The sequence below is a fragment of the Ipomoea nil genome, unplaced genomic scaffold (genome assembly GCF_001879475.1).
Source record: "Ipomoea nil cultivar Tokyo-kokei standard unplaced genomic scaffold, Asagao_1.1 scaffold0800, whole genome shotgun sequence".
Taxonomy (NCBI): Eukaryota; Viridiplantae; Streptophyta; class Magnoliopsida; order Solanales; family Convolvulaceae; genus Ipomoea; species Ipomoea nil.
The window spans coordinates 650,906-675,943 of NW_017617228.1; the positions used below are offsets into that span (position 1 = coordinate 650,906).

Genomic DNA, 25,038 nt, shown 5'->3' on the forward strand with positions numbered 1-25,038 from the left:
CGAATGTGATAATGCCCAATAATTATTTTTAAATAAGTACCCAATAATTATTTTTAAATAAGTATTTCAAAGTATATCAATGCAATATTTATATAAGAGATGTTTATGCATAGGGAAATAAATGTTGAATTTGTTTATTTAAATCAGTAATTTAAAGTATATAAATTCAAGATAATATATGATAGATTGATTATAATTGTCACTAAAATAAATGTTTGCAACTTCGTAATCACACTAGTCTAAATACTTAGTCTTAAAGCGATAGTCTAAATAAATACTATTTTTGGTTTAAATTTCTCTAATTCTTCTTAATCCTCTTTTGGGTAGCATTGTCATTGATTTCATCTTCAGTACATGCTTTTTTTTTTTTTTTTTTTTTTTTTTTTAAATCGTAGTGTGTCATGTGTAATTAGGTTACTGGTGGCAGCATAGAGGGATTCATCATGCAATGAGATTATGGTGTATGAAGCTTTAGAATTGCCTTGCTGTGTATATGACTGAGATCTTAGTTGTAATATGAACTATTTATCTTACAAACACCTATTGATATTTAGTAGTGGTAGTTTTCCCCCTACATGTTTTATGTGTTGTGAGATGTGTGTGGTAGGTTATCATATGAAAGTATTGAACAAAATATTAATATTATAATTTATAAAATACTTAGTAAATAAATATATATAACATGTTTTGTATTATAACTTTGATATTTAATTACACGGTAATGTAAAAAGAAGACAATGGACAATGTAGTGAATATAATAAATTAATAATTTGAAGGTAAGGAATCTTTGAATTGTAGAAAATAAATTAAAGATAATATATCTAATGAAATTAAATTTCTTTTAAATTTTTTTATAATGAATAATTTTTTTAAAATAAAGCATTATAGACATCTAATTCTAAATTAATTAAATGCATATGTATTATTTTGGTTGTAGCTATTAAGTTTTTTAATTTAATAAGAGTAATAAAGGGTTGTACCTACTTTTCATCAATAATAATGAAATCAGTGATTTTTTTAAAATTTTCATTCCTTGTTGAGACAATTTTTTGATAGTTTGTCAATGACAATTGCTACAATTGTTGTCAATAGAGGATGATAATAAATAATTCAAAATATATGGTTACAATAAATATTGTTATAATGATATAGTAAAAATTAACTTACAAATTTCTTTAGAATTTTTCATGCATTGATCAAGTTCTGATGTGTAAACTTGTTCAATTGGAGCTAGTAGGATGTTCTGATTAAGTTTCGTTCTAAATAATCAAAAGTAGATTAATTAAACATAAAAAAAATAAAAAAAAAATAAAAAAATAAAAAACTTGACCTAAATTTGTTTTTTTTTTCTTTAAAAAAAATCAAGAAAATAAAATGATTTTAAAGTTCATGATTTATAATCTTTGATGCTCAACTTTGAATGCTATGTATTTAGTCGGACTAATTATTTGACCAAATTTTATGTTAAAATTTTATATTATATATATTTTTAATACATTTTAACATATTTATAATATATCTTTAAGAATTATGTCAACTCTAATTGTGATGGAGTTCGAACCTAAGACCTTTCTTTTATAAATTAATGAGTATGTTAAAAATAATAAATAGTTAACGGAATATTCCGTTACTAAAGTTTATACTAATAGATTTTAAGGTTATTTAAGCGAAGAAAATAATATAATAGAGGGTAAATAAGGAAAATTATTAAAAAAAAATACAAAAATCAAAATAATATGAACCATTCATTTTAAGAAACAACTACTATCGACATTTTTTTGTTCCAGTTAATGGCCTAACATTATTGACTCTTATTAGATTTGTAGATTTATATATATTATACAATTTAAGTTGTAACAATGCCAACGTGAAGTCTGAAGAGGAAGATAGTGTGCGACGACGAAACACGAACAGAAATTCAAAATGGATAGGAACAGAACTCTGCGTAAATTTTCCGGTGACAGTTGCGGCACGCTTTGGACGGGCTACACAAATCAATAATGTAGAGTGTTATGTGTTAAATAATCCTTTATGCGCTATAACTTAAATGCGGAAGCACAATTAACAATGATCGCATGTAAATCAAATCAATCAACTAAACAATGTTCATGATCATGGACTTTTAATTAAATAGGAAAGATAGGACTTACTTGGTTCCATTGAAGATGTAATCTCTAAATTGAATGAATCAAGAATATAATGCTTCACCTCTCTGATCCGTATACCTTATTCACATCCTGATGATACGGAGACTAGAAAACTTAGAGATTTGAAAACGTTAAGATCCCTAGAGTTTTCCTGGGTATTTATAGATGTGATAAGAAACCCTCTTTCAAGAGGAATGGGGAACCTCCTTTAGGAATATAGAAATCCCTTTAGGAATGTGACCTCCTTTTAGGAATAGAAATCCCTTTAGGATTGTGAAACCCATAACCTTATCCATTACACATCTTTTTAACCCTTATAAACTTAAATTTTAACAGAATGAGAGGGAGGGAATTTCACCCAGTAATTCCGCATTTACACATCACTAATCATCAACGTGAGTACCTTATGGAATTACAACCTTTATTATATAAATCATTGTTAGGAAATAATTATTTCTAACAGTCTCCCACTGATTCATATGAGCATGACACCTTAATTATATGAATCAACGTTAGTAATAAATTATTTCTAACAATCTCCCACTTGATTCATATATGCGTGACTTTACAATTTTCAATCCTTAATTTGAGCTCACTTAATATGAAAATGTAAAAGTCACCACCTAATCGAACTTTATTAACCGAATCATGGCGGTTACAGGCCTGACATAGCGTCCCGTTCCCTTCCATGTATCACAGTTAATAAGAATTCGAACCATAATAATAAGGTAAAATTCGAAAGTACCTTATTCCTTATGTCTTAAACAAGACCATTGTTATCACTTCTGAATTATGCATAAATAAGTGATTAACATCAACCATAACAAAATCAAAACCTGAATAGATATCTAAGAGTATCATCAACCTGATGTGCTATCAAACATAAATCCATACATGTATGGCAGAGTTAACCGTTATACAAGGACTTTACCAGTATGCCCATCCTCCCAACATGGCCAATGAAGGTCATGGGCGCCAATCCCTTAGTCAACGGATCCGTGATCATAAGATCGGTGCCAATGTGCACTATTGATACTCTTTTGATTTTGTACCTTCTCCTTAACAGACAGAAATTTCAAACCCATGTGCTTGGCACCACTAGTATATCTGTCGTTCTTTGAGAAGAACATAGCTGCCGTATTATCACAATGAAACCTCAATGGTTTGGCTATAGTGTCGACAATGCCCAAACCATAAATGGAATTACGCAGCTATGGTGATTGAATTGTAGCCTCAAAGCATGCTACAAATTCTGCCTTTATAGTGGAAGTAGCAATGACAGGCTCCTTCACACTCATCCAAGATATTGCTCCATGAGCAAGTGGAAAAATATATTCGAATGTGGATTTTTGGGTATCCAAACATCCGGCATAGTCTGAATCCGAATAACCTATAACCTCCAGGTTATTCGTTCCTTTTATAGGTGAGCATGTGATCCTCAGTGCCTTGTAAGTATTACAGGACCCTCTTTTGCAGTTTTCTAGTTTATATCTTTCTAAAACTTTGTTAATGTGAGTCTTCTAGGATAAACCTAAAATCCCATGTGATCTATCACAGAATATTTCTTATTCCAATCACATATGAAGTCACACCCATATCCTTCATTTCAAAGTTCTTAGAAAGATATTCCTTAACATCACGCAACATCCCTTTTATTATTAGCAGCAAGAAGAATGTCGTCAACATGTAATACTAGGATTACAAACTTGCTTCCATTAAACCTTTATGTGGATACACCGATCAACAGTGATCTCTACAAAACCAAATGACAATTTCAAGTACCATTGTCTATAAGCATGTTTTAATCCACAGATCGACATCTTCAATCTACATACCAGATTTTCCTTTCATGTGGTCATGAAACCTTGCGGTTGATCCATGTACACTTCCCCTTTTAATTTTCCATTCAGAAAGGCAATTTTAACAACCATTTGGCGGAGCTCAAGAACACAATGAGCCACCAAAGCCAAAATAATTCTCAAGGAGAATTATTATCCTGTATGGCTTGGTTAAATGAGACTGGATAATTATCAATGCTCAAGTCACTTTCATTCTCAAGTGCATAATAGTCATCAGGAATGACTGATCTTTTCTATCTAGTAGATCTCCTTAATGCCACTTCCTGCTGAGATTGCACTTGATCATCATCTTGAGTTTCAACCTCATCTTCATTTACAATAGCTTCCTCATGTGGAATTTGAGCATCTAGTTGCTGTTGTTCCAAAGTATTTCCATTAGGCTACACTGCATTGCAGCAATAGGAACAACAACAGGAAAAAAAAAGGATCACTTGATGAATCTGGTACCATCAATGACTCCTTAATCTCAACATTACGAGCTCCCACACTCTCACTGACTTCGCCATTTTAAATGAAGCGAGCATCACCAGACTCAACAATCCTCGTACTTATGATTAGAACAATAAACATGTACCCTTTAGACCTTTCTGGATATCCAATGAAATAACCATTAATGGTTCTGGATTCCAATTTATTTTCATGTGGATTATATATCCTCACTCCAGCTTGACAGCCCCAAATGTGAAGATGCCTCAAACTAGGTTTCCTTCTTGTCCACAGTTCATAAGGTGTTTTAAAAAACAACCTTACTAGGAACCCTATTGAGTAAGTATGCTGTTGTCTTTAATGCATATATCCACAATGAAACAAACAATATACAGTTATTGACCTTACTCCTAACCATATCCCGTAGAGTACGATTTCACATTTCTTTCACACCATTTTGATGTGGTGTGCCTAGCATTGTGTATTATGCACAAAATGCCCTTAGATTCGAGGAATTTCATTAAATGGGTCAGGAATTTGCCCAACTTTTGATGTTTTCCCATAATACTCATCACCTTTATATGATCTAATTGTCTTTACCTTTCTATTTAACTGCCTCTCAACTTCCAATATGAATGTTTCTAGGACATCCACAGACTGAGATCTTTCACGCAGTAAATAGATGTAACAGTACCCAGAATGATCATCAATAAAGGTAATAAAGTATTTATCACCGCTCCAAGACGAATCATCAAAAGAGACCACAGGTATCTGTATGTATTAAATCAAGTAATCATGAGCTTCTTGTGGCTGAGTGTACTGATACATGTCTGACTTGCTTTACCTTTATGCAATCGACACATGCACCATTCCAGTCAGTAAAATCCAATTGAGACAAAATTCCAACTTTAATAAGTCCCAATCTCCTTTCTTTGGATATATGACTAAGCCTTTTATGCCACAAGTCAGCTGAAGATTCTTTTGGCGCACTCCTGTTAACACAAACATCACATTAAACAAGGAATTAACAAAGTCATCATTAAGATTGAAACAGTATAGTGTATCCATCAAAACACCAGAACCATAAAGGTTTTTGTTGATACAAACATTTGTTTCCAATCTTAAAGTAAAAACTCAATGGTTCCAACCTAGCTGTTGAAACAAGATTTCTAGAACAATTTGGAACATACAGACAATTCTCAAGATCAAGGCAAAAACCTGTATCCAGCTTAATTCTGTAAGTTCCAATACCTTTAATTCTAGCTTTCATCACGTTCCCATGAAAAGACACTTTTCATTTTCCCTATGAGGTTGAAACATCAAAAATCCTGCTTAATGTTATAAACATGTGTTGTAGCACCAGTGCCTAACCACCAAGTATTAGAAGGAACCTTAACAAGATTGGATTCAAAGCATACTGAAACTGAATGTATACTTTTATTTCCATCCAAGCTTTCCTCTTCAGGCATTCAGCCTTCTTGTGCCCAGGTTTGTTACAGAATAGCATTTCTGCACTTCCTGAACATCACCTTGCACCTTCATAGGATGCTTGCCCTTCTTTACTACTTTTAGATTTGCTGCTATTATCACTGACATTAAAACTGTCACCTTATAGCGTGATATGATAGTGTTCACTGCAAACATTTATCTCACAATCAATTACTTTGAGTAACAAACCTTTATTCAAACTATAATTTATAGACCTTAAGTTTGCATTTGAATCCGCCTTTGGGTCAAATTTAAATACAATGTCAATTTACCGACATGCATCATTCACACATACTTGAATGAGACTATTCATCAAGTTTCAATTTAATATATAGGCCATCTTTGGACATGCACTACATATTAACAAAACAAGAATCATAATCTCCTAAATTGTCATTAATCACATGTCTGATCTACCTTTGGGCAACCGCTAGAACCATGTGTTAATGATCACAAATGTTTGTCAATCTTTTAGTGTCATTCAATGATATATGCAAAATACCTGTGTACGATAAACATTTGTAAACATAAATAATTATTTAGCTATTTCCTTGAGTGGGCCACTTTGGTGACTAACGCACTCGCCTTATGCTAATAATTTATTTATGTGAATAAACTTTAATTTATTTTGTAACATAAATATAAATGATCATTTAGCTATTACCATGAGTGGGCCGCTTTGGCGACTAACGCACTCGCCTTATGCTAATAACTCATTTATGTAAGTAAACCTTGATTTATATATATGCTCTAAACATAAACATAAATGATTATTAGCTATTACTTTGAGTGGGCCGCTTTGGCGACTAACGCACTCGCTTTATGCTAATAATTCATTTATAAACATATATATAAATTAATAATGGATACAACCTCCAACCATAATTGATCCCAAATGAGCCTTTAATTTAAAGCAAGTCCTTAATGCCTTAAATAAACCAAACGGCTCAAATATAAACTCAAATTAAATGAGCCTAGAATTTAAAACAAATCCATAATACTTTAAATAACCCAAATAGACTTAAATATAAACACAAATTAAATGAGCCTAAAATTTAAAGTGACTCCATAATACTTTAAATAAACCCAAATAGACTCAATTTAATTGTCCAAACAAAATAAACTTCAATTTATATGTCGTTCTCTTATAACATATAATTGATGATTTAACACAGAGAAATCACATAACATATAAAACTGTATATGTTGATGTTGAATCAATACAAAATTTAGCGTTATATACAGTACTTATACACAGTACGCATATAACAATTTGACCCCAGATTTCCAGATGTCATCAGCGAAGGAAACAAAAGCAAATATGCATGATATGTCCTAATTGTACGTACATAATTGGTTCCAATAACATGCCAATTAATACATACATATATATATATATATATATATATATATATATATATATATATATAAACAGTACATACAAACAACATATATATTTGTTAATGGATGAAGACAGAACAATTAACTACGGCATACGAATTCCACGTAAAACATACATTAGTTAAGCCATACGTACTGTCAATCATCAACGAACACATCCATATTAATTAAGCCATGTACATTATCCGTATAATAAGTTTTATCATCAAAGACAAACCATACGACAGTGATAAACAATTAAACCTTAAAATTAAAAATCCCCAAATATCATGAACCCTAATTTTAGTGATTAATCAATTTACAAGCAGGCTCTGATACCAAATGTTAAATAATCCTTTATGCGCTATAACTTAAATGCGGAAGCACAATTAACAATGATCGCATGTAAATCAAATCAATCAACTAAACAATGTTCATGATCATGGACTTTTAATTAAATAGGAAAGATAGGACTTACTTGGTTCCATTGAAGATGTAATCTCTAAATTGAATGAATCAAGAATATAATGCTTCACCTCTCTGATCCGTATACCTTATTCACATCCTGATGATACGGAGACTAGAAAACTTAGAGATTTGAAAACGTTAAGATCCCTAGAGTTTTCCTGGGTATTTATAGATGTGATAAGAAACCCTCTTTCAAGAGGAATGGGGAACCTCCTTTAGGAATATAGAAATCCCTTTAGGAATGTGACCTCCTTTTAGGAATAGAAATCCCTTTAGGATTGTGAAACCCATAACCTTATCCATTACACATCTTTTTAACCCTTATAAACTTAAATTTTAACAGAATGAGAGGGAGGGAATTTCACCCAGTAATTCCGCCTCTACACATCACTAATCATCAACGTGAGTACCTTATGGAATTACAACCTTTATTATATAAATCATTGTTAGGAAATAATTATTTCTAACATTATGCAGACAGAAAAATACGAAGCTATAAATGAATGAATGAAGAAGAGGCTATAATGGTGTGTCCTTGTGCCAAGATGGAGAATGCAATTTAACTAATTTCTCCTTGCTGACCACACATACATCTGCGCTAATTTCGTGGGTATAGACAAGGAGGAAGTAAGACTGATTCGGACAAATCCGAAACTTAAGCAAAAATAATCTTTATTCAATGGTTTGTTTTCCAACAATATATATATATATATATATATAAAATGACAAGCATTTGATACCAACAATATATTGTTATAGATCCAGTTGATGTGAGGATGGGTAACGTAAGAGGCATTAATGTTGTTTTTGTTGTTGTTTAATTTGTCTCATTTGTTTAGTTGCATGCACAAATTCCACTCAAATAAGCAACGACGTTTTAGCTAAAGATAAAATTCCTTGTAGTCCTAAAAACAAAGAGAATTGCAAACCAGGCGAGCCAGCCAATCATTACACGCGAGGATGCAGTGACATTAATCGTTGTCGTTCCGGAGGATGATTGATCGGAAAGTTTTGAAGGCCGGCGGTGGCGAAGTATGTAGTTCGACGCCGGCAAGCAGCGGTGCCACCCACCCACCCACCCTAATAATTCTCCTCAAAAGTATGTTTTATTTTAATTTGTGTAATAATTTGCCTATTGAAGCAATAGTAGGCAAATGAACAAATCTCATACATTTGTGGTTGTAACCCACTTTTATTTATTTATTTATTATTATTTTTAATGCATTCATTAGTCAAGAATGTGCACGGGTAAACATTATATTATTTGATTAATAAAATTGGTGTTTTATTTTTTATTTTTTATGGGAATATTATTAGGTTGAGATTTGGAGACGGAGTCTAGCATCCTGACATTGAAATGTGGCGTTGTTGACTGTTATGCAAGTATAGGAAATAAAGTTATGCATTCGATATTAGCTATAGTTTATGGTGTAGTGATAAGCGTCATAATAATTAGTATTAGAGCAACCTACTAATATATCCGTCTCTAGATTTCAATTTTTTATAAATATAATATTGGAAAAATTACACTTTTTGTCCCTAAGTAATTGGGTAATTGTAGAATTCGTTCCTAAGTGTTGGTTATGCTCACTTTTTGTCCCTCCCGTATGGTATAGGAGGGACAATATATGTACCGTTTTAAAAATTGAGGAGCAGCATTTACACTTAAGTGGGGAATATATGTACCATTTTGAAAACTGATAGGTAATATTTACACTACTAATAATTTAGGAATGACATTGATAATTGGTAATTGGTAATTGGTATATTATAGAGGAGCATAAATTATAACTTTTTTTTTTTTTTTTTATTCCATCCCTTGGGTGACAGATTGCCAACCCTAAAAGTTCCTAATATAAAAACCTTCTTTTAATATCACATTTTTCTTTTCTTTTTTTCCTCCTGCCTATTGTTATCAAGTCATATCTCATTACAGGGGAACCAAAAAATTTGTAATTAAATTTTAATAATTTAATTCGGTTTTTAAAATTGGGGGAAGGGGGGGGGGGGGAGGGGGGGGGGTGGGGGGAATGTCACAATACTTTTGTTTGAGTGACTATTAAGAATTAAGACAGTGAGGTGCACACAAGGGTGGGGTAGTTGGTTTAGAGATTTAAATTGAATATAATAATTGTCCTATATTTAGTTTAATGTGTGAATATTTCTCTTCAAATTTAATATGTAGTGTTGAGCAGAAAGTTGGAGGGTTAAATTAAATATTTTATCAACGAAACATGATATGATGATAGTTTTTATGGAAGTATAAAAACATAATATAATCTTAACTATTAGATTTTTATCCTAACATTTAACACCAACTTTGTAGAATAAAACAATTAAATGTAGCAACTTTGTAGAATAAAACAATTAAATGTAGAATTAACTTCTGAATAAAAATATATCCTGCTGCCATGCATGAGACTTGTGAAGGAAAAATTACTAACGCTAGAAAGAGGGCTTGAAACCTCCGACCTTGTGGTTAACAGCCACACGCTCTAACCAACTGAGCTATTCCAGCTTTGTTAATTGTAAAAGCACAAAATATTAATATACTATATATCTCAGTCAATCTACATTATTTATTCAATTTAGAGAAAATGGCATATTTAGTCCCTAAGTTATTATCATAGTGATGACTCAGTCCGTGAGTTATGACCGTATCCATTTTTAGTCCCTCAGTTATGAGTTAAGTGGCGTTTTTGATCCTTGCCGTTAATGTTTTGTTGACAGTGTTAATTTAAGGGGTAAAAAAGTAAAATAATAATTAAATAACTTATTACCCATTTTTATTTATTAGAACCCATTCCCCATTTCCCCCCAAAATAAAACATACGAAGTATTTTCCAATTTGACAACATATAGTCAGCGCCCTTCCCCTTCCCCTTCCCCCAAATTTCGAAACCTAATTGCAATGTAAGAAAGAAGAATTCGAAGCTTAAGCAGGGGACGAAAGCGTACTTCGCAGGTTAGAAGGAGAACAAATCCTACACTACAATGACTTCTACAATTTTGTTGGGCACAAATCAACCACCCACTTGTAAGTGTTTTTGTGAAATCAGAGTTTAATAACTTTTGAGTTTTTGTGTTTTTTGATGTGCGAATGTGCTGGGTCCATGTTTCAGTTTTTGTATTTATGTGAATGTGTGGTCCATGTGAGGAGGAATGACTATTATTTTACTACTAAAGTGGTTTTTGTCTGTAAAGCCATGTATGTATGTCTGCTAAAACTGTTTTTTTTATTGTTGTGCGAATGTGCTAGGGTCTATGTCTGAGTTAAATTAGCATACTTATTTGAACCCATCCACATAGCTCTTCTATACAATATAATTGCCATTAAAGATGGAGAAGTTAGCCTAATCTGTCAAACATAATAGATAGATTTCAAGATCTTTCCCAAATTCTGTCAATGTAGCATCCTTTCACTCTTTGTCTCATCTATGGTTAAGATGTCTAGTTGGCTATGTTATCTAGCAAAATTTATGAGTTAAAGAATCTTAGCAGTTGGTATGAATCTCAAGTGACAAGGATGTGTACTCAAATCCTAAAATAACTCTACTGAACATGCAAAATGTTTGATGCTATTTTCTACCTAGGGATAAATTACAGCTTTAATTTGTATGTATCACTATTAGAATTGATTAAAAATGCAGATGAACTAGTGAAAGGGAGTGAAACTGAGATATCAGCTTCTGTGGGGAAAGAGTGTTCAGAGTCTATGGATGATGGTAGTGATGATGAGCAAAATCTTGATGTTGGCAATTCATCCACACCTAATATTCTTACTGTTGGATTAAATCAAAATCTTGATGTTGGCAATTCATCCACACCTAATATTCTTACTGTTGGATTAAATCAAATTGATCTAGAAGGGGAGAAAGATTGGGTGGAATCAGAAGATGAGCTTAGAAGCATTGGTTCAAGCTCAGATATTGAAGGTGAAAATAATTTGTTGGTTTATAGGGAAGGAGATGAGAAAAAGCATGATTTTAACTACAAAGTTGGCATGATTTTTAGTAGCAATTCTCAATTTAAATGGGTTGTAGAAGTGCATGAAGCAGTGAACAAAAAATCAGTTAAGTTCACCAAGAATGACAAGAGGAGAGTGCAAGCAAAATGTAGAGTAAACCATTGCAATTGGGTCATTTTTGCTTCAAGGAGTAACCCAAGTTGTCCATTTACCATAAAGTCATTTGGTAAACATACTTGTGGAGCACAACAAAAGAACAAAACTATAACTTCAAGGTTTTTGTCTAAGTATTATAAGGAGGAATTTAAAGATAATGAAAATTGGGGTAGGAAGGAATTCCAAAGGAAAGTGAAAAGGACATTTAGATGTAATGTGTCTAAGTATCAATCTTATAGAGCAAGGAGAAATGCCAAGGAATCATTAATTGGAACGCAAGCAGAACAATTTAACATGTTATGGGATTATTGTGAAGAGCTTAGAAGAAGCAATCCGGGTTCAACTGTTAAGATGAAGTTAGACACAACTGATAGGGAAGGTAGTAGGTGCAGATTCCTTAGATTATATGTCTGTTTTACAGCATGTAAACAAGGGTTTTTGGCTGGATGTAGGCAATTGATAGGAATTGATGGTTGTCATTTGAAGGGGTTCCAAAAAGGAGGACAACTTCTAGCTGCAGTAGGAGTAGATGCTAACAATTGCATGTTTCCAATAGCATTTGCAGTTGTAGAAGGTGAAACAAAAGAGACATGGACATGGTTTCTTCAATTCCTTGCATCTGATTTGGAAATTCATAGTAACCCTTATGGCTGGACATTCATATCTGACAAGCAAAAAGGATTGGTTAAAGCTGTTGAAGAGGTATTACCTAATGTTGCACATAGGAATTGTGTAAGACATCTTCACCAGAATTTCACCAAAGATGGATTTGGGGGTCAGGTATTTAAGAGAGTATTCTGGGCAGCTTGCAAAGCCACTACAGAACCAAAATTTAAGCAGCACATTGAGGCAATGCAAGTGTTAAATCCAAAGGCAGCTGTGTGGGTTAGTGAAAGGTCTCCACACCATTTCTGTCGAGCTTTCTTTGACACATCTACTAAGTCCGACATGTTCTTGAACAATTTGTGTGAGTCCTTCAATTCTTCAATCTTGAATGCTAGAGACAAACACATTATGACCATGGTGGAGTGTTTAAGAATATATCTTATGAAAAGAATGCAACGTAATAGGGATAAGATGAGGAACAATCCTATGAAGATTTGTCCAAAGATTGTAAAAAGCATTGAACAAAACAAGGAGAAAATAGGTGGCTACATTTCTTATAAGTCAAATGACGAATGGTGGCAGGTTGAGGATGATGATTTGAAGTTGTTTTGGGTGCACTTAACCACTTGTTCTTGTTCATGTAGAAGATGGGACTTGACAGGCATTCCTTGTGTACATGCAATTTCTGCAATTTCAGAAAATGGTCAAGATCCTATAGAGTATACAAATTGGTTTTATTCAGTGGAGGCTTATTTGAAGAGTTATGAACCAGCTATTCTGCCCATCTCATCTTCAGATCAATGGATAAAAACAGGAGCACCACCACCCTTGCCTCCCAAATATAAGCCCCAGCCTGGAAGACCTAAAAAGTTAAGAAGGAAAGATCCTATTGAGAAGGAACATGTGCCGACTAAACTTGGAAGGATAGGAGAAAAGAAAAAGTGTGGACTTTGTGGCCAACATGGACACAACAAGAGAAGATGCAAGGCATCCAAAGAGGTAATATAAGAATTCACTTTGTTTTTTTCAATATACTGCTAATATTTTTTTTTCTAACAATTATTATGTATATTTGTTATAGAATACAACTATATCTACTGTTGAAGGGTTTAACCAGCAGCAGCAACAAGAACAGGTACATTTTTAATACATAATAAGTTTCAAATTGTTTAAGTCGTACACTCGTACTAATTCATCAACTGTGAAAACAGCCTGTAGATATGGACTCCAGTGTGCATCCCTTGAATGTACAAAAAAATATGAATGTGGATTCCGGTGTGCAACAACCGGTAGAAATGGTTAGTTGAGATATGAATAGTACATTAAATACATTAAATATGTCATCTAATATGTCTACTTGATTAAATAGGCTATAAGGACATCTCAAGCTGCCCCACTTGATACTCGGAGCACAGAAAAAGCAAGTACATCAACTACAAAGAAAAGTAGGAAACAACTCCACCCCAAGCAAAAACTGAGAAAGAAGTAGGATGGATTTGTCAGGAATCTGTGATGATCCTCGTTTTGTGGTGTTTTGTGTATCAAACTGAATGGTTGACAGTGATGAACTTCTTTTTGTGGTCTTTTGTATATCAAACTAGGGTGTTGTCATTGCTTTTGTTTGAAATGTCAGTATAACGTGTCAAATATAATCTAGTGTAGGTATAACATGTGCTGACCATGTTTTATTGGAAAGGTAAGTTGAACATGTAAAAGATTGATCATTGTAGCTATAACTTGTGCTAAACATCTATTAATATAAATATTTTTGGTATAAATTGGAATTGTCCTACTTCATTTCGCAGTATACATATGTATTATATGTACTTCTTTATCTTTATTCATTTCTACTTTCAATTGAGAGTATATTTTAATTCAACTCGAAAGAAAATTTAATTTAAATCAAACATAACTTGGGGAAGAAGAATTTCAGATTTCAAAATTTAGGGAAGAAGAACACCTTAGATTGTAGAAGAAAGAAGAAATGAATGAGGTTGTGTGAGGGTTTGGATATAAGAAATGATTATAATTTGAAATTCCAATTTTACCCTTCAATTATTAATTTACTTGTAAGTTTTCAGTTAAGTGTTGACAGAATTTTAACACCGGGGACTAAACACGCCACTTCGCAAATAACTGAGGGACTAAACTCAGATACGTTCATATCTTAGGGACCAAATCGAAACTTGGTTAAAACTTAGGGACTAAAGGTGCAATTTTCCCTTCAATTTATATTTCTATTACTTCAAATCTCTAACCTTGCATTGAATTTTCAATTCCACCAATGCCGACCGGGGATTTGTAATCATCCACATCTTCACCGGGGATCTTCCGCCGTTGACCAAGATTGTTGCCGTTGGAGATGTTTAAAGTATTAATAAAAATTGCACGTGAGTGATTATTTATTTTGTGGTAAAAATATTAATAGGATCTAATTTTAATTTGGGACGGGTCAAAGTGGATTCAGATTTTTTTAAATAAGACAAAAAAAAAATGACAATTTAATAAATTATACCTTCAAAATGTATAATGAATGAATGAAAAATTGATTATCTAATATACTAAAATTTTGGCTTGTTTAACTACTCTTAGCTATTTTACATGGCCAAATAGCCAATACGCGTGTTTGGTTAATCAGTTTTTTTTGTAACAGGCATTATTGCTCCAAAACACTAAAATTCGAAAAGCTACTCAAAACAGTTTTTTCAATTAGCTTTTTGAGAAAATAAATTATTTTCTCCAAAACACTCTCGATAATATTTTTTTTGTTTTTTTGTTTTTTTTTTTTTAAACGAAACTGTGTAGACGGGTTCAATAGTCTCTTTACTCTCATTTTCTCTTCATGATACTAGGCAACATGGTTCTTGAGCTCGTCGACGTGGTTCATAAGTCCGTTTCCTAATACCGTAAAGGTAATTAGCAACGGAACATGCGATTACTGATTAGTATTCATGGGCTTCCTAAGCCTGTGAACATATGTTTATTTTTATTTTTTTTATATAAATTCTATAATAATAATAATAATAATAATAATAATGATAATAATAATAATAATAATAATAATAATAATAATTATTATTATTATTATTATTATTATTATTGTTATTATTAAAGGTTAAAATAACATAATACACTTATAGCTTCAAGGATTATTTTGCATGTAATCTACTAATAACAACCTAATAACTACTTTACCAAACATTTATCTACAACTAGCTAATGTAATCAGCTAATTAAATCTGCTAATCTAATCCGCTAACGGTTATTAGTTAAGTCAATCCACTATTAATTATCAGCTAACAGCTATTTGTGAAACACTCCCTATATAATTAAGACCAATGTTGAAAAGCTCATTCTCTACTACATGTACTCTTAAATCTTACAACATCAATTTTACTCCTAGATGTGGTGAACTCTGATAAGCATTTTTTAATGAGTCTCAATACAAGTGTCTATATTAAGATTTTGTGTGTGTAGTGAGAATAAAAATTGAGAGTTAAAAATGGGAATAGACAGAGCACTTTCCTTTATGAATCATTATAGACCAAACAAACTACGGAGTAATATATATTTCTTAAAGACTAAAAGTTCAAATTTATTAGTTATCTTTTTCTTTCAAGGATTAGCACAACATACAGAACGTTCAATTCGGAAATTAATGTTAATTAATTAATTTAAATATAAAAATATTAATAGTAATAATAAATATGAGTATTAATCACAGTTGTATTGTAAACAAATTTCACAATGGAATTTAAATTTGAGTTAATACCCAAAATGGTCCTCGATTATAGTGAATTTTTTCAATTTCGTCATAAACGACTTTGGTGACCTAATATAGTCCTAGATTTTTGTGTTTTGCTCAATTTAGTCCTCCGTTTGTTATTCCGTCAAATTGGTGTTAAATAAAGGGACAATTCAATAATATTACTATTGACAGCTCTTTACTTTTAACCTGCGAAGTGAGAAATCCCTCTTTCTTGTACGAATTACACCCAAAATTACTCCCAGACCTACGAATCAAATTTTATATTCGCAGGTTTAGGAGTGATTCTGGGAGTAATTCGTAAAATAAAAGAAGGATTTCGCACTTCACATGTCTATGAGTAAAGAGATCGATGACAATATTAAAATTATTGAATTGTCTATTTATTTAACAACAAATGGACGGAATGACAAATGTGGGACTAAATTGAGCAAAAACACAAAAGTCTAGGACTAAATTGAGTAAAAATACAAAATTCTGGGACTACATTAAGTCACTAAAGTCGTTTAGGACAAAATTGAGAAAAACTAGTATAGTGGAGGACAATTTTAGATATTAACTCATTTAAATTTGCATAAATACTATCACTAACGCATTCAATAAGTTATTGACAACTTAAATCTAGCTTTAATGAGCAATATGACATATTTGAATAGTTAAGTAACTGGTAATTTAATGGTATCACTATTACTTCTACAAGAATGGTGACAGGTTTTAGAAACTGTAGATTAATCGTGCACAAATACAAAGTACATTCAATAATATCGCTCGTTAGCAATTAAAAACCACACCCAAAAGCAATTAATACTACCCTTAACAAATGATCCTACCACTCCTCGAGTGATGACTAATATATAGACCTTAGTTCCAGTGTGGTCGCGCCTTAACATGCGGTTAGTGTGGACGCACCAATAATTCTGTAAACACGCACCAATAGTGTTAGGAAACGCACACCAACAAAAAAAGTACTAATACATCAAAAACGCACTATTAAATACGCATCACCACAAAACGCACTAAAAGGTATGCATAAACACACCACACAGTGTTTGAAAACGTACAATTAGGTGTGAGGAGGTCTGGTGTTTTTTTTTTTTTTTTTTTTTTTTTTTTTCGTGTGTGGTGTGTTTTGTGGTGCATTTGTACATCTCATTGTTGTGTGTTTTTTTAACACTATTGATACGTTTTATATACTAATGGTGCAGTCGCACCAACCGCACATTAAGACACGGCCGCATTTGAGGTAAACTATATATATATATATATATATATATATATATATATATATATATATATATATATATATATATATATATATATATCCACTTGGCATACACTTGTACATCAAAAATGAAAAGCATTTGATACCAACGTAACATTGTTATAGATCGAGTTGATGAGAGGATGGGTAACGTAAGAGGCATTAATGTTGTTGTTGTTTGTCTCATTTGTTTAGTTGCATGCACAAATTCCACTAGAATAACTAACGGAGTTTTAGGTAATGATGGAATTCCTTGTTATGGTGAAAACAAAGATAATTGCCGGCCAGGCAAGCCAAGCAATCCTTATAGGCGAGGATGCAGTCCGATTGATCGCTGCCGTTCATCTAAACATTCTAAAGGCGGTGGCGGAAGTAGTTCGACGCCGGCAGCGGCACCCACCCACCCTAATTCTCCTGAAAATTATGTTTCGTTTTGAACAAGCTTGCTCACACTCTTATGAGGGATGCACATTCTCATATTGGCGCCTCTTGTTGATTTTCTAGTATTCCTCATTGTACTGGACATTTACTTTAATGAAATTTCTCCTTTTTTAGTTTTCAAAAAAAAGTTCAGTATATTCGTTTGAATAGCGTTTGTAGAGTAGATGCTCTTGCTTCTGTTGGCTTGTTAATTAAGAGACTTCTCATTTTTCTTTCATTTGTGTAATGATTTGCCTATTGAAGCAATAGTGTCTTATTGGAGGCAAATGAACAAATCGATCTCATACTCCGTATATTTGTGGTTGTAACATTTTTTTTTCCAGAAAAAATTGCATTTGTTATTTAAGATTGTGCACTGATAAACACTATATATATATCTGATGCAATTCGTCCTATCAACTCGTTAGTTCTCGCGTGATGATTGCACGATAATTGTCCGGAGGTTCGTATGTATATGCGTGTATATGTAACGAAGTAAAGGGAGAAAGAAGAAGAAGAACACCAAATATAGGGCACAACAACCATCTCATTTCATTAAGCTTTCAACCATATATATAGAGATCCATACAACCTTTCAACTCTTCAACATAAATAAGGGATTAAATGAAAGGGAAATGAAGTGTCTCATGGTTTAATGGCCATCAATATAAAATATTTATAACACTCCCCCTTGGCCATTAAACAACTATACTCATGCCTCGTTAAAACCTCGCTAGAAAACCCAGTGGGAAAAAAACTAGACGAGGAAAAGAGTACATGAAGTATATTAAATCATTGTGTTGCACCGGTTGCCTCATTAAAAACCTTAGACTAAGAAAACCCAGTGGGAAAAACTTAGTTAAGGGAAAAAAGTGCAACCATATGCCTTCAGAGCATAATCTTCAAGATTTCAAGGGTCTTCAAGACTATTCACTCAAGTGCACCTACATCGATTGCCTCATTAAAAACCTTAACCTAAGAAAACCTTGTCTATAAAAAATTTAGCTAAGTGAAAAGAGTACAATCATATACTTTCGGAGCATAATCTTCAGGATTTCAAAAGTCCTCTAGATTGTCCATTCTAGCACAGCTAAGGGTTGTCGGTTCCCCTGAAGATAACAATCTTCTATGCCAACGCATCCCAATTTTATAAACATATTAATCAAAAGTAGATGTAGGCAGAGACTTAGTGAACATATCTGCAAGATTATTCACTAGGGCAAACTTTCTCAACAAGAAGTTTACCACTCTTCTGGAGTTCATGTGTGTAGAAGGACTTAGGTGCAATCAGTGTTGCAAAAATCGGGCCTAGGCGCCGATTAATTGGCGCCTAGGCGCTAGGCGGTCGGCCACCTAGGCGCCCGCCTAGGTGCTCTAGGCGCCCCAGGCGGTCCCCAGGCACCTAGCGATTTTTTCAACCTTGGGTGCAATATGTTTTGTAAGGTTCCCCTTAACAAAACTATTACTTGCTTGGGCATCACAATCTTTATTGTCCTCATATGGGACATTGGGGGTGAAAATATAACATAACCTGTTTTGGACTTGGCATCATAGGGATCAAATAAAAGAGCCAGTGCCCAAGTAGCCCATTAAAACCACATATTGGTTTCTCACATAAACGTCAAAATCTTTGTACCTCGAAGGTGCTGGAGGATATGTTAAATACCATTCCAATTTTCATTGTAGGGGGAAGCACTAAATGTTGCTTGTAATTTCATCGCAAATTCAATATCAGACATGATGCGATTATGGAACTTCTAGTTCAATAATAGTGCTCCAATATCAATGAAGTAATGGACTTCCAGTCCCTAAATATCCTCATTATCATCGTCGATTCTAAATGGTCCTTTATCTACTTCAAGAGATTATTGGATAACCTTTTGTGTGATAAGTAAATAATACTTATCCATATAAAACATCTTCAAGACATTTTTCAAATAGGCTAACTGGTGTATAAAACTTCTTCAAGGACAAGCTCGATCTTCAGGTCGAGACAATACTTGGGTTTCCCAAGTCTTTTATTTCAAAACTCCGTCTTTCGGTATGAGCTAATATCACTAAGCTCTCTTTGTGTTTCAATAACATTTAAACCATCAATATCGACTGAGATGATAAATAAATAACTTCATTAGCAATTCGTTAACGAACACATAATGGTACTATTATTTGCATATTCCTTCTTCGGGAGGAAAACGCTCAGTCAATAATATTCAAGTCATACAAAGACTTTAGTAGTGTAATGATACACGTTGTGATTTTCACTTTCCTAAAAAAGTGTTGAATCCATCAAGGATTTACAAATAAATATTAGCATCTAATGACCCATAAGTTTGTGGTCATGACATTGATCAACTGCATATCTAAATTTATAATTCACTGCCAATGATGTTAATTAGCGGAACGTAAAGCTATACGTTGTGGGAGAGTACATTTGATTAAGATAAATTCAGGGTCTCTGCATAAACCCTTAAGCTGCCAAACTCGCTTTATATCATACTACCATATTGTTTGTATTTCTCTTTCGTACAAACACCCATTTGTAACCTACAGGGTTAACATTAAATGGTGTACGTGTTATAAAGAGAATACAGTTTTAGCGAGCTGAGCTGTACATGCCTTAATTTCTATTTTATACACTAAAAAAATCATGGCACTACTGGTGCCTAGCTCTGGATCTAGATTCTCATATACTGAGAGCAATTTATAAAGGCAATTGTGTTGTCGACAACTATAACATATTTCATAAATTTCTCTCATAAAATAATGGCGAAATTCAACCAGATTCTAGCCATTTCCCAAAGATATTTTTATCTGGTCGTTCCGCATCCCCAGTATTATGATTTTGGGTGCACATATAAATTTACTAGGGATTTTTGCCTTCTGGACAAATGCCTTCAGGACATACTTCTTTAATCGATTTCAAGAGTGACACAATTTTCTACTCGATTTAGCTTTCCGCGGATTATACCAACATATCCCCACGGTTCTTGCGTCAAGGAGCATTGGTAGATACATATGGTCCAAGTTGGGGAAGATATATAGGACCTAGTCATTCTTTGTATGATCAATATATATATATATATATATATATATATATATATATATATATATATATATATATATATATACACTAGTTTTTTAACGCGCTTTGCGCGAATGGGATAATGCCCAATGATTATTTTTAAATAAGTATTTCAAAGTATATCAACGCAATATTATATAGGAGATGTTTATGCATAGGTAAATAAATGTTGAATTTGTTTATTTAAATCGGTAATTTAAAGTATATAAATTGAAGATAATATATGAGGGATTGATTATAATTGTACTAAAATAAATGTTTGCAACTTTGTAGTAACTCTAGTCTAAATACGTAGTCTTAAAGCGATAGTCTAAATAAATACTATTTTTAGTTTAAATTTCTCTAATTATTAGTAATACTTTTTTGGGTAGCATTGTCATTGTTTTCATCTTCAGTGCATGTCCTTTCTTTTTTATTTTTTTTTATTGATAGTGCATGTCCTTTCTTTTTTATTTTTTTTTATTGATAGTGTGTCATGTGCCATTATGTTACTGGTGGCAGCATAGAGAGATTCATCATGCAATGAGATTATGGTGTAGGAAGCTTTAGATTTGCATTGCTGTGTATATGACTGGGATTTTAGTTGTAATATGGACAATAATGATGTAAGAACAATTTTGTCCGATAAAAAAATAATAGTATAATATTTGTAAAGTAATGTACAATTGTACCATTATAAAAAAAATACAAAAAATATTAATACCATAATGACCTAAATCATTTGAATAATAGAAAAGCATAATTGAAATATTAAGTTTGTTCTAAATAATAAAAAGAATATTAATTAAACATAAAAAAAAAAACTTAACCTAAATTTATTTATTTTTTTAAAAATCAAGAAAATCAAATGAGTTTTAAAGTTCCCGATTTATAATCTTTGAATGCTATGTATTTATTCGGGCTAATTATTTGACCAAAGTTTATGTTAAATTTTATATTATATATTTTTTTAATACATTTTAACATATTCATAATATATGTTTAACAATTATGCCAACTCTAATTGGGATGTGGTTCGAACCTAAGACCTTTCTTATATAAATTAATGAGTATGTTAAGAATAATAAATAGTTAACGGAATATTCCGTTATTAAAGTTTATACTAACGGAATTTAGGGTTATTTTAGGGAAGAAAATAATATAAAAGAGGATAAATAAGGAAAATCATTAAAAATTACTAAAATCAAAATAATATTAACCATTAATTTTAAGAAACAATAGTACCGACATTTTTTTTGTTCCAGTTAAGGGCCTAACATTATTGGCTCTTATTAAAATTGTGGATATATATATATATATATATATATATATATATATATATATATATATATATATATATATATATATATATATATATATATATATATATATATATATATATTGGCAGATTAATTACCTTATGAACTTCTAGTTCAGTCTACCTAATACGTGGGTTTAAATATTGAAGATCTCTTTCATCAATCATCCATAGAATTTCTCGGCATTCTATTAAATTTGAGCTCTTATCCCTCCCTAATGCCGTGAAATGATCTTCATAAAGTGTGCAGTCAACGTACCTAATTATATATTGATCCCTTATCATGGGCTCTAAGAATTTAAATAACAGACGTGTGTTTATAATCAATATATACATGCCCACAAAGGTACTCTTTGGTGGTGATATAGGAAAAAGACTGCACACTGTGAATAAAATGCAGATGGGAAATATTTGGTTTTATGCCACGTACTAGGTTCTAGGGGGAATAATTATGATATGCAGTAGGTCAGATTGTGATAACCACAATAGCATATATAAAATTGATGTCCACAACAAGAAAATATATAATCAGATATGAAAGCATACATATCAAATGATATTATAAGGGTACACAACAATCATAGGGAACCTGTGAAGCTTGTTAACTAAAATAGATCTTCAAGATCTCCCAAAAATCCTTATCATCAACTTTACATTAGTTCACTCACTGGTTTGGGAATTGCTTCGTGCAAATTCACATGATATAATTCACTCCCTCATTTGCTTCGAGCAAATTGATATGAAATAATTTATTCCTCCGTATGCTTCGGGCAAATTGAAATGATATAATTCATTCTCTCGTTTACTTCGAGCAAACTGATATGATACAATTCGCTTCTACCTTCCAAACCAATAACATCTAAATCAATCATATCATGTATGGCAATAAGTCAAAGATTAGTCTTATAAAGGAGTATATCACTCTTTAAACAGCACAGAATTGCACTAAGTCATATTCGGAGAGGATTTTGTCATGTTGACATCATAAGTTTAGTCAAAAGAGGATTATCATTATTTGTTTATAATAGCAATCCTTCCGGGATTGATATAGGATTTATGGAAAAAATAATAATTCAATTTTGAATTAGCAACCAGTCAATTGCATACGAGAGTCATGTTGCATGCATTAGAAAAATTTCCATATGTAAATAAGCATGCAAACTAAGAGAATTAACTCTGAGAAGTAAACTTCCTTTGGAAAATAAAGTTTCAGAAAGTAAAATTTCAAGAAGTAAATCGAGAAGTAAGATTACAGAGTTAAGCTTAGAGATGTAAGCTTAGAGAGGTAAACTTTTTGAATAGTCAATTCGAGTAGTAAAATCAGGAAAGTAAAATCACTTTGCACTCATAATAATTTGACTCCAAAAATAACTTTGCACTCAAAAACACATTTGGAGTGTATATACTACTCGGTTACGCAACAAGTTATTGCGGCCATGAATTAACTTTTCGGGTGCTTCTGGCATAAACTAACTTCTTGGATGCTTCAAGCATGAGCTAACTTCTCGGATGCTTCATGCTTCAGGCATGAGCTAACCTTTTTATTCATGAATATATTTCATACGTTTGTTCAAAACATTAGCATGATACCAATCATTTCTTCATCAATACCTCATCATTTCATTATCATCATTTATCACAGTATTTGTTTAAGGCAAATTACATAGAATCATCAAGATGAAGGGTATTCTTCGACGACCAAATGCTTTGGTGTGCGGCATGTAGGGATCCATGCCCTTCAGACTCACATTGTTAGCAAACCTGCTTCTAGCTAGGATTTTGCCTCGATGAGTTTGGTCGTCCTTGAATATCTTGATCACTTTGTTTCTTATTCTGAGCTCGAAACTCATACCACACCGGTTATAATTTCGACCGCAACCCCTTATAAAGTTGGTCAACTGGGTAATATTATGTGCTTCAGGCACATGTGCAAAAACTAACTAGACATGAATTTTTATTCTTCATCAACAGCTAGTTATGTTTCTTAGCCACAAGGAGTGCTAAAATCAGCTTAGGATGCTTCTCATAATTTGTTGTCTTGTACTACTGCTGAAGTACAAATTGCTCGCATGAAAAGTTGGCAATGTCTCTCCAATTAAATATTTCTCTGAAACTTCTTGTTTAAAGTTTCACTTGCGAGACTATTTTGTGCATAGCTGAATTACAGTTAATCATTGACTTACATTATAATCTCAAAATGAAACATGAGATTAACCTAGTCAAAATCTATCTGAGGAAGAATATTCGATGACTTCTAGTTGGAATAGTCCTTCAGGGACTTCCATTAATTCAAGGGGTTCTTTTTTAATCAGATACTCATTTTTTAAGGTCGTGGTTCAAGTGATGACGTATGAAAATGAGAGCTTGTGCCTTCTAGGCATCGGTGCTCTGTGATTTAGCAACAAAAAACTTGGCTCAATTCTTTAGATGCCGAATATATTTCGAGCCCAAGCTAAATAATTGCTTCATTCATAAGTAAGCTCAATAAATTCACATTTGGCAATGGAAGGTGTAATCTACAATACATATATCCTATGTTCTCATATACATTCATAATATCACATGTTCATAGCAAAAATAAGGAATTTGACATCTTCTAGATGCAAATTAAATTTTCAGAGATGAAGTCGAAAGCTAAAGTCTGAAAGAACAAATTAACCTTTCGAAAACACACAAGAGACCATAAAAATGACCTTTCGAGTATTCAACTTTTG

General features: G+C 32.4%; 1 protein-coding gene, 1 long non-coding RNA gene and 1 other non-coding gene across 3 annotated transcripts; 2 read left to right on the forward strand and 1 right to left on the reverse strand.

The window, feature by feature from the left end:
• The first annotated feature begins 1,223 nt into the window (after window positions 1-1,223).
• LOC109177122 lies at window positions 1,224-3,699 on the forward strand. The gene is made up of 3 exons (XR_002053526.1): window positions 1,224-1,234; window positions 3,572-3,579; window positions 3,625-3,699. It is a non-coding gene; the product is annotated as an uncharacterized LOC109177122 (long non-coding RNA).
• A 6,513-nt stretch (window positions 3,700-10,212) lies between these two features.
• On the reverse strand, window positions 10,213-10,287 carry TRNAN-GUU. Its single transcript has one exon. It is a non-coding gene; the product is annotated as a tRNA-Asn (tRNA).
• A 2,457-nt stretch (window positions 10,288-12,744) lies between these two features.
• Window positions 12,745-13,987, forward strand: LOC109177148. Its single transcript, XM_019326450.1, has 3 exons — window positions 12,745-13,497; window positions 13,580-13,633; window positions 13,868-13,987. The coding sequence occupies exons 1-3, from the start codon at window positions 12,745-12,747 to the stop codon at window positions 13,985-13,987; spliced, it is 927 nt and encodes a 308-aa protein (XP_019181995.1).
• The last annotated feature ends 11,051 nt before the right edge of the window (window positions 13,988-25,038 follow it).

What these genes read in the sequence shown, in the direction of transcription:
- LOC109177148 (XM_019326450.1), top strand. Translation starts at nt 12,745, where the DNA reads ATGCAAGTGTTAAATCCAAAGGCAGCTGTGTGGGTTAGTGAAAGGTCT. An exon ending in GATGCAAGGCATCCAAAGAG is followed by an intron (nt 13,498 to 13,579) that starts GTAATATAAGAA and finishes TATTTGTTATAG; the next exon opens with AATACAACTATATCTACTGT. An exon ending in AGCAGCAGCAACAAGAACAG is followed by an intron (nt 13,634 to 13,867) that starts GTACATTTTTAA and finishes TTGATTAAATAG; the next exon opens with GCTATAAGGACATCTCAAGC.